The sequence below is a fragment of the Anguilla rostrata genome, chromosome 16 (genome assembly GCF_018555375.3).
Source record: "Anguilla rostrata isolate EN2019 chromosome 16, ASM1855537v3, whole genome shotgun sequence".
Lineage (NCBI taxonomy): Eukaryota > Metazoa > Chordata > Actinopteri > Anguilliformes > Anguillidae > Anguilla > Anguilla rostrata.
Window position 1 is genome coordinate 29,639,698 of NC_057948.1, and position 11,437 is coordinate 29,651,134.

At 43.9% G+C, this 11,437-nt stretch overlaps 1 protein-coding gene across 1 annotated transcript; it reads right to left on the reverse strand.

Moving 5' to 3' along the window:
* Positions 1 to 1,220: 1,220 nt before the first annotated feature.
* LOC135241485 (tubulin beta-3 chain) lies at positions 1,221 to 9,629 on the reverse strand. The gene is made up of 4 exons (XM_064311943.1): positions 9,452 to 9,629; positions 3,761 to 3,869; positions 3,358 to 3,468; positions 1,221 to 2,582 (listed from the first exon to the last, which is right to left on the reverse strand). The coding sequence occupies exons 1-4, from the start codon at positions 9,506 to 9,508 to the stop codon at positions 1,507 to 1,509; spliced, it is 1,353 nt and encodes a 450-aa protein (XP_064168013.1). The 5' UTR covers positions 9,509 to 9,629; the 3' UTR covers positions 1,221 to 1,506.
* Positions 9,630 to 11,437: the final 1,808 nt, after the last annotated feature.

Below are 11,437 nucleotides of genomic sequence, written 5' to 3' on the forward strand. Positions count from 1 at the left end.
ACATGAATCAGCGCACGAGACACCAGTCCTACCATTATGTCCATCTAGATTCATTTGATCCAGAAGGAGAATACTCACCCAGTCTGCCTCTGTTTTCTCTGTTTGGGCCTTTTTTGTTTGCTGCTACCGGATAATCACCAGAAGTTTGGCTCCTTACAGGGCTGATCTCATACTGCAGTCATAAAGTTCCCTGCACTTACGGAGCAATAAATTATTAAACGGGAATGTTCTACAATAAGATATTGCCCCATTAATTATGTCCAGAGTGTTGCACTATCCCAGGCACAATTAACTTTGAGTGTCTGGCCTGCTTATATCACTGAGCAATAATGAATAATGTATAATAATACCGCCAGCATGATCCTTTAAACTGGCTTTTCATATTAACGGTCTTCTGACATCAGTATGTAAGTATGCCCAATGTGGATTAGCTAACAAAAAAACAAGTCAAAAAAAAGAAGAAGAAAAGAATCCTAAATGATATTGCAGCTACAGAAAATTCTAACAGATCAACATTTATATTCATAGCAAGAATAAATACCTACTGTTGAGCCATCTTTAGAAGCTAGTGAAAAGATGCTTCTGTGCACCACAAAGAGAGGTACTGTACGGTGAGCTGGAGGCATCATCCCCAAGGCATTTGTGGGAAATCATCTGAAATTAGTCAGCACTCAGAGCTACAGCCAGGTCAATGTCTTCACTGGTACAAAGCCTGCTTTGTTCAGGGATATTTTCTTTTGGCTCTGCAAATGGCTGTGCTGCTACCATGTGATTTGCCTTGTTTTCTGAAGGCTGCGGAGAAATCCAACAGCATAAAAATCTCCTTCCAATCCAGCCAACGCAGTCCCCTATTATCAGCACATTGCTGAAGGTATACTTTAAACCTTGGGAGCACAGATATTTTTATCCACCATCTAGGTCACTTACACAGGGGACAGTCACACTATTAGTCTAACATTAGCAGGGCTACTTTACCCCTTCTCATGAATTTCCTCTGTGAAAAACTGGGTGTTCCCAATTGAATGTGAAGGCGAAAAAGGCACTTTTAAAGCATGTTGTGAAAACAAGAGCACTTCCTTTGACAGCAGTACATTTATTGAGAATTCCCCAAAAAGTAAAAACTGGCATATTCAAATTGAGTAGAAAATAAAACAATCTGAAGGGGGGGGGGGGGGTTGAAATGGTCAAAATAACAACTGAGAGCTGTTTGAACTCATCGGTCAGTTTTGAAACTACTTTATTTTTGCACAATTAAACTGAATAGTCAGTTGTATAGAACTGGCAAACGTTTTTTCTGCAGGTCAGGTATTACCAGTAAAAGCAATGATACAGTCAGTGAACTAGGAACTGGCGCTAAACAGTTAGCAGAGAAAAACTAACACTGAAAGGGAGGTAGAATCCTAGGGCAGCTAGGAGAGGCAAAGAGACCCATTTTGGTCTGCATGGAGAACACAGAGAGGTTTCTGAACACTTGGACGGTTCGAGAGTAATTTACTTCTGGAATGTTCACTTTTGGCCCTGGATCTCCGACTCCTCATCGTCGTCTTCGTACATCTCCCCTTCCTCCTCGGCGGTGGCGTCCTGGTACTGCTGGTACTCGGACACCAGGTCGTTCATGTTGCTCTCGGCCTCGGTGAACTCCATCTCGTCCATGCCCTCGCCCGTGTACCAGTGCAGGAAGGCCTTGCGGCGGAACATGGCGGTGAACTGCTCCGAGATGCGCTTGAAGAGCTCCTGGATGGCCGTGCTGTTGCCGATGAAGGTGGCGGACATCTTGAGCCCGCGGGGAGGGATGTCGCACACGGCCACCTTCACGTTGTTGGGGATCCATTCCACAAAGTAGCTGCTGTTCTTGCTCTGGATGGCCAGCATCTGCTCGTCCACCTCCTTCATGGACATGCGTCCCCTGAAGACTGTTGCCACGGTGAGGTACCGGCCGTGGCGGGGGTCGCAGGCGGCCATCATGTTCTTGGCGTCGAACATCTGCTGGGTGAGCTCGGGCACTGTGAGGGCGCGGTACTGCTGGCTCCCGCGGGCTGTAAGGGGGGCGAAGCCTGGCATGAAGAAGTGCAGGCGGGGGAAGGGCACCATGTTGACGGCCAGCTTGCGCAGGTCGGCGTTGAGTTGCCCAGGGAACCTGAGGGAGGTGGTCACACCGCTCATGGTGGCCGACACCAGGTGGTTCAAGTCCCCGTAAGTGGGCGTGGCCAGCTTGAGGGTGCGGAAGCAGATGTCGTAGAGCGCCTCATTGTCGATGCAGTAGGTCTCATCTGTGTTTTCCACCAGCTGGTGGATGGACAGGGTGGCATTGTAAGGCTCCACCACCGTGTCGGACACCTTCGGGGAAGGCACCACGCTGAAGGTGTTCATGATGCGGTCGGGGTACTCCTCTCGCACTTTGCTGATGAGCAGGGTGCCCATGCCAGAGCCGGTGCCCCCGCCCAGGGAGTGGGTGAGCTGGAAGCCCTGCAGGCAGTCACAGTTCTCACACTCCTTCCTCACCACGTCCAGTACAGAGTCCACCAGCTCCGCCCCTTCTGTGTAGTGGCCCTTGGCCCAGTTGTTCCCTGCTCCACTCTGGCCTGTGGGGTTACAGCAACAGAACCATTCATTTCTTTTCTTTACATGTCCCTCATTCTCACCAAATATTCAAATCCAGCAATAAAACTTATGACCTTACATATCATGGAACGGCATTATTTTGTGTTTTCAAACAGCACAAAATGAATCCAATATGAAATTACACAGTCCTCTGTGTTTGTGATATTATTATATTTGTCCTAATTCTTGCAAGAGGTCCGTTGACTCCTTTACCATGAAGGCTCATTTCATCAACCGCACTGTTTGGGAGTGAAAGAGTTAACTCCAGTCAGTTGAGTGATGAATCTCTCAGAGACCCACGGCAGCAGACCCCCCCCCGACTGGTCTAATAAAAGCCATTGATTTCTCCAGGCTTGACGGATGCAGCACTAGAGCAGCACCACACCCTTGTCGGTACAGCCAAGGACAGATGCTGTCAATAAGGCCGCTCATCCTACACCTCAGGGCGAATGACCTCAGACTGAAATGGGGACAGTTGCTTCTGAAGACTGTTAAATTTACAACATGGTACCGGCCCTGCGTGCAGTATTTCTTCTCTATTAAAGATCCACATGCTATTTCAGTCACTAGTAGAAATAATGTTTAACTGCTAATGAACAGTGTGCACCGTTTAAAACTCAAAGATGCATCAGAATTATATGATGGTTGTTTTTTCCAGGGCATCATCAGTTTCTTTGTCAATGAGCAAGGCCCTTGTCTTTGCTGACCAAACCGCCCCCCCCCCCCCCCTCCCCTCCCCCCAGGGACTGCACTGACCAAAGATGAAGTTGTCTGGTCTGAACAGATGGCCAAAGGCTCCAGAGCGAACACTGTCCATGGTCCCAGGCTCCAGGTCCACCAAGATGGCTCTGGGCACATACTTGGAGGCTAAGTAGGCAAAAAAAAGACAAGGGATTAATTAGAAAAGGGACACCAATCCATTATTCTTTCAACCAGCTAACCTCACACCTGCCAAAACCATTTCTATCATTTACCCCTATTTCCAATATTGGAGAGAATGTACTCACATATTTTCAAGTGATCCCAATTTCATCCCAATTTGTTATGATACGAAAATTTGAATGCATGAAATGACTAGAGCGACATATTTTCTTTCTGGCTGACTTTTGCTTATTATGCTCTGAGCAGTACAGGACTTCATTAGTAACGAGCCACTCACAGGACGCCTCGTTGTAATAGACGCTGATCCTCTCCAGCTGCAGGTCAGAGTCTCCTACGTAGTTTCCGGTGGGGTCGATGCCGTGTTCATCACTGATCACTTCCCAGAACTGCAACAGTAAAGCAGACCAACTGAGTGTGCAGCCGTACAAAAACTTTGCCTTGAATTCAATGGCTGCAAGTACACTCACAGTATGTCAACACACAGAGAAATATATTATGAGGGCAGAAATTGTATACACAGAAGGTATACTATATACAGTATGAATATGCATGTGCATAGGGTGGCAAGAAATATTTAACCTGTCAGTTCTGCTCTCAATGGTCTCAATTTGGATTCTACTTTTCTCAGTTTCCAGTATGAAAAAAGGCCAAGGAACATATTTGCCTACTAAAATAAAAAAAAATAAAAAAACCTCAGTAAGTGCCAGCATAAGGCCACATGATACAGTAGTTTGGTGGTTCCCAACCCTGTTCTTGGAAGTCTACCAACCAAATTTTCATTTCAGCCATAATCTGGCATACTGTACGTGATTCCACTAATTGGCAGCTCAACGTGATCTCTAGCTGTGGAATGAGTTGTGCTTTGTTAGGGTTGGAGTGAAAGCCAACAGGATGGTAGATCTCCAGGAGCAGGGTTGGGAACCACTGCAGTATTTACTGTAAGGTGGATTTTTCTGAAGGCACCAGCAGTGCCTGTATATAGAACTCTATAATTTGCTATGTGGGCGGTAATCCACAGTGGATCCTGGCGGTGTCTGCTGCTGAATGGAGCTGCAGAGTCAGGAGGATGGTAGAGATGGTGGCAGAGAGGCGGGCAGAGGGGGGTTGGGGGAAGTGGGGGGGAGCAGGGGGCAGGGCAGAGGCAGCAGGGGGAAGGGGGGGGGGGGCAGGGGGAAGAGGGGGGCACACAGCGGGCACAGGCCCAGGCTGCTCTCAGAGGAGCTTTCAGAGGAAGAGAGGGAGCAGGTGCTGTCAGGACACCGTCCCGAACAGAGCAACTGGGGTGACATCCGCAAAGATCAGCACTTTCACAGCTCCAGCGTGTCCCCGAGGATCAGCCGAGCTCAGCTGGAGCCGGCTTTCACTGAACGAGGAGGCGACATGAGCGCTAGAGGTCACAACCCCACTTTCATGTCAATTCCATGACACACCAAACAGAAACATGCTGATAAAAAAAGAAGGAGATTAAAACCATAACTACTCGAATAACAGAGATGTGGCTCACTGGATGATGAGCTCTGTGCCAAAGCAGATTCATTAGGCATTCATAAGAATGTGCCCACACTCCCAAATGTTCAATTAAAAAACAAGAAACCTCAACTGGTTTCATGTTTTCTGTACTGAAAAGACTGATAGGAGCCCTTTCAATTTGTTTTCTCTTAGTATTTTTCCCACACCAGCGGCACTCCCTCAAGTCCACTCTAGTGCTCTGTATCTGAGCCCAGATTGTGTGAGTCTGCTGCTTGATAAACCAGTTCCCGAGTTTTGTTTTTATTTCCATTTTTTTTTTTTCATTTTACTTGTTTTGTACTCCATCCAGACAACACGGTGGACGAGCCTGGTGATTGGAACTGGGCCGTGAGCCACAATCACGCGAATGCTCTGTCCCGTTTCAGTGAGCGATTGTATGCTCATATTGGGAGGGGCTTACAATGGGAGCATGCTCTGTCTGCCTCAGCTCCACAGAGCCCTTTCAGACAAACAGGAAAAGTAACAGCAGGCACACCCAGGACAATATGGACATGTCTTAATGATGTCCGCTGCATTACTTCCGTGTGTGTGTGTATGTGCGTGCGTATCCCAGCACATGTGTATCAGTATTGCATGTTTGTATTGCTCTTCAGAAAAGCCTGAGGTAAACGCTCTGCTCCACTGGAATGATCTAAAACATCGCCACATCTTCACATTCACTGTAGTTAATCTGTAGACGGCATTAATTAGGGGCCAAACATATCACAGACTTCCAAAAGAAAAGATCGACCTGTTGAGGAAAATCACATGACCAGAGTACATTTAAATTTCTTATTAAAAATTGTATCTTGAACGTTCTTCGGTTGGCCATCTATGATTTTGTAGCAGTGCAGGAATACAGAAATCTCGTGTGAGAATCATATTAGGAGATGAGCACAGAAAGCCAGACCTTAGAGAGCAATCAACAGCAAAGCAAAAGACATTAAATATGCCTCTGATAATGAGCCATAATTAAGCTACCCTAAATTTGTCACCAGAGGTGGGATAAAATTAATATCCTGGATGTTTCCTCTTGATTCCGTTATATGGATCATAGGGCCACTCCCTCGTTCATGTCTTCCTCCTGCACCGCTGAACAAAGGCCTCTCTTCAACCCCCTTCAGCCAACACCCCTCCCACCCCAGGTCCCACCCACCGCCATCCACAACAGGAAGATGGCAGTGTGGGCTCCAGCATGCTAATGATCATTTCTGTGCCTCCCCTGTACAGAGCAGATGTCAACTGGCCATCTGAATTGGTAATTAGCCCATTGCTAGTTAGCTCCCCTGCTTTTACAGTTGCCAGTTTTTCTGGAAACTTGGCCTGCATGGGGTGTTTGTTTCTGTGTTTCAGGTCTTGATGATGAAGTCAAGATTGAGCTGATAAATTGTTTATGCGGTTAATACGTGGAACAACACCGCCTGCCATACCACCCCCAGAGAAATTGCATTATGTCATCAGATTATGTCAGCCCCCTGTCCCAACTCTCTAGTGGCTATGGGAGGCTGACATAATGGCCTGTCTAGCCTCTGCTTTAAATTAGAAGACATGGTAAAGTGATGACATAATGGAAGCCTTCCACACATAGAAGTCCAGAGGTCTATTAGACAGATAAATTAAAAACACTTCAGATTGTTTTATAGCCAATTAACATTCTAACAATCTCTTCATCACAGTGTTATAAAAGTGTTCCATTGTGGCAATCCTTTCCAATCAGATGGCCAATAAAATGACCTTGGAGTGGTGGATTATGGTCTACATTTGTGACTTGTGTGGAAAAACTATCAAGAGACTGATATCTCTCTCTCTCTATGCCTGCTGTAGCTCCTCTTAGCTCCAGCACTCTCTGTCCCTCCCTGAGCTGAGATCAATGAAAGCTGAGTCATTCATTGTGCACTGCAAGACAGCCAGCAGAACCAGAGAATGAGTTCACCTGCAGTCTTCTATACATATTTCTGCAAGTCTTCCATGAAGGGGTGGTTCTCATTTCACAAAACCACAAACTATGTTTGAGCTAACAAAAAATAACTAAGTTTTTTTTTGTGAAAGAAGAGCAGTCTTTGGTGCATTATAAATGCAGTATACCCTTCTGTTCACTGAAAAAGAAGCAAGGTCGTTAAGATATATCATCAGCTAACTGGGTTTCAGGCTGCAGATACTGAACTGAAAACAGCATGTTCTTGGGTTTTAAAAAACTACAGGAAAATCTAACATGACAAACACTTAGCTTCTCTAGTATTCTAGTATTAACTACAGTATAAAGTAAATAAATATAGGACATCTATAACCAGACTGGGAAAATTCATTGTTTTTAACCTTCATTCTATAAAACCAAACATATTTTTAATGCTTCTTGTCATTTAAAGTAAATGCTTTTTAGATTAATTCAAATCCAAAATTTTAATAATGAATAAGAAATGTGCTATTGAGCGAAGTACAAAACCTCCTGCTTTTGAGCAGTCCTAGAATGTGCTTTTGACGTGAATTAACAATGTAATCACTGCTGCTTGTAGTGTGGATGTCTCACCACAACTGGGATGAATCAGTGAAGAATGAAATATGAATACTGCTCCGTTATATGATTGCATTCACAAGTGTGATATGATGAAATGATCTGTTCAGACACGCCCACATCTAACACTTTCTGCATGGAAATGTTTTTTTTTGGGTGGGGGGAGGGAGGGTGCAACAGGATGAAACATTTACTGGATCCCCACTGAGGGTAATACATGAAAAAAGCCCGAAATTACTACAGTAACACTTGAAGGTCAGAAAACAGCCATTAGACATCTGTATCAAACTGACGAAGTCCAGAATGAATAAGCATTTCGACTCCCCAGCCAAGATAACATCTCCTGCTGAGTTTCTCTTAAGATGAGCAGACAATGACAAATAACATGCATGGTATGGGCTGGCCTGCATCCATCACGCTTGTGATAGCCTGGTCTACTATACCCTGGGATTACAAAAATCTTTAAAGGCCCTGTCTCACAGCCTAAGGTTCACAAGGGGTGGGGTAAATAAAGACTACTTACTAACACATACTCCCCATCTACTTGATTTGAAGACAAAAAATATAAAAATGTTTCCAAATTTAATTGGCAATGAAACTACAAAAACTGCAAGTAAATGCCTGTTTCCCATTGGCAGTAATTAGGAGAGCAGCATCTGGCCTCACCCTTTACGACGGAGGCCTTGCACTCTCAGATTTCACCAGTGATGCTGAGAACATGGAGGCTGTGAGGGTAACAGGCCACATCGGCAAAATAAGGCAAATGACTGGACAAAAAAAATCTGTTGTAAATCCTCACTGTTGAATAGGAAATGGTTCCCTCTGAGTTTCACAGAAGCTGTATTGGGGGTTCAAAGACATAACCTTCTCTCCTACTGATCCATACTGTACAACTGTTTGCCATAAATCACAGCTCTAGGGCATAAGAGTCATCCAAGAAAAGTAGCCATGCTTGCCAAAATAATCGATTCCTAATCTACTGTACAATTCAAAAAGCACTCAATATCTGTTATGGTTGTTTATATTCAAATAAGTCATCAATGTCAAAAACAAGGATTCCCCCAGGGATTACAAGGGTATATATAAATGAAACGCGTGCAGTCTTTGAATAACCAAACATTATCCATCAGCACACAGTCCTTAAATTCAAGGCCTCTCTTATACGCAGTGTCGCAGCCAGTTCCACTGCGTCTGCGACGAGCCTGTGGGATGTGAGGCGAATATTTTGCACCCTCTAATGTTCGACAGTCATTGCACTGCAGAACCGAGCCCCTGCCTTTGTTACGTCCTCTGCAGTCAGAGGGCGTGGCAGGTGACAAAAAAGGAGGGATTGTCAGATATGAATATTTCTGTATTGCTGACCTCTGCTGTAGACTTTAAATAAGTTTTAGTCATGCAAAACTATCTATTGGGAGGGTTTAAACAAACCCTGCTTCCAATAAAACAGACGCGGCCACTTTCACCGCATGGGAAAGATTAATTGTTAAATAAGCTTTGCTGACAGATGGTTGTGTTTATGATACTTTGGAACTTTAACACTTTAGGAAGTTATATTTCCGTCAAGGCGTACATTGTTGGGCGTGGTTTTAAGGTTTTAGTCAGCCAATTCAAGCGCAGAGAGACGGAAATCAAGCGGTCGCATTCTGCGGCACACCGGTAAATGTAATAATAGCCGCACGCACATCACTTCAGGTCTGAAGCAGGACACTACATTTGCCCGCGATTTTACAATATAAATTCTAAAACAAAATTTTGTCTTAAAGTCGTACAAATCATTCAGCTGAGTAAACATTTTTAAGTGATTCTAAGTTATACAATTGCAGTGATAACCACCTTCGCTGTAAAAAGTTGCGATGTGGTAGTCACTTACGCATTACTTAGGCTATTATATTCCACAGTTTAAAGTAAAAGTAGTAGGCTATTCATAAAATAAATATTATATTTTACCTTTGCTCCAATTTGATTGCCACATTGGCCAGCTTGAATATGAACGATTTCTCGCATTCTTCCCTTTGTGTGGCGTGTGTCTTGCGAGCGTGAGTGAGAAATGTAGGTCCGACCCAAGCCGTCTACAGAAGGCTCTGCCGGTTCTAACTGAGGGTTTTATACCAAGTCGCCACTGCAGCACTGTACTGCCTCACAAAGAGGGATGCTAATTTGCACCAACTGGTGACGTCGCTTTCCCAGTAGAGGAGCAACGCGGCAGCCAATGAGAGAGACACCTGAGCGAGAGACGCCGCAACATCCCTGCAGCTGTTACCGAAGAGGCCACAGCAGTGACGATCGTAAGTGACCGATGCAATCAGAACAAAAAGTGACCATGAAACGAAAAATACGTTCTTGATTTATTGTGTGCATGCATATGCGTTAGCAACGGTTGTACCGTGTAATAATCTAATTCCACTGCAACACGCACTTAATTTAGCGATCATTCAAAACTTTCATAGTCTGCTTGCATGCCTCCAAATCCCATGTCGGTCACATGTTTCTAAATTTGTTGAATCATTGCTTAAACCATGCGGACCAGGAGAAGCAGAGAATAATACAAGCGTAAAAGAAAAACATTAACCAAAATATGCAACAACTCAAGCAGTAAATGATCTCACGCTCTTTCTTTCTCTTACCAAGGGAAACTAAAACTGAACAGTCTTCAAATAAAATACCTGGCAGTCCCTCAAACTGAGATGTTTGTGATCACACACACAACTATTAAAGGATGCTACATTTTTCAGGCACTTTTTAGTACAGTATTGAGGAACATGGTTGATACAGCAGTGTATGATGTTATGACCCTTTACAAAGTTTGGACATAAGATACCACATAGCTTAGGTTTATGTTTACTGGTAGAATATTAATATATATTTCATTACTATCAATAACAATGTGAAATTAGAATTAAATATGAGGCTCCACTGGACAGTGACTCCATAAGAACAAAGGAAACTCTCGCATCATGACCCAGCTATTTCTTTGTGTTTGACCAGCAGTGATTCTCTCTCACAAACAGCACAACCCTCCCCTACAAACTGTCTTCTGAAACAATCTGCCCTGCCTGCCCTGCCCCCCCCTGTGTTTGGCACAATCAGTGCTGTGTTGATGGTGCATTATAGGGCATGTTAGAAGATTGAAACCTAAACAAAGAGTAGGGGGAAAAAATGTCCTGAGTCACTATGATCCTCCCATTGGATCATAAAAACAGGAAGGGAATGGGTGAGTGAGGGTGGGTGAGTCTCTGTGGCAGGGGTTTAGTGGGTTTAAAGAGGCTGATTTGACCACCCATTCTACCATTGCACACAGCCCATGTCATCACTTCAGTTTTCTTTTTGTTTTATCGTGGTTTTATTTGTGCAAGTTTAACTGTTAAATACCAAAGGGCTTAAAGAAGCACGACGAGGGAGTAAGAGACAGTGCTTGATTTCATATAGGATGGCAATTTGTTGTGATCAGACATCTTCAACTGCAAATATATGAAGAGTACTTTATTTCATGTGCTTAACTGACTTTGTAACCTCCTAGCTATGTAGTTTATCTGGTTTCATGGCTATGGCTGAATCTGTCCTCCTGATTAGCTGTTAATTACCAGCTTATCGCCACAGGCACATTCTGAACACCTGAGCACAAAAGGCAGCGCTCAGAAATGAGCTTTACATGACGCTTATGCTGTAGTGTTGTTTTTAAATGGGTATTCTTATTTGAGATTGTAAGCAAAAAAATTTTTTTTTTGCCAGAATCAGGAAATTCCTTTAAAATGTTTTTTTAGGACACTCAGATATACTCACAAATTATTTTTCATTTTGCCCAAACAAAGAGAATTATTTGAGTGTTTACATTTGAGTATTATGATCCAGCCTGGCCCATTTTGTGGCCAAAGTTGGTTGAAGGTATATATATATATATATATATATATATATATAAATTTATTCCATCATCTT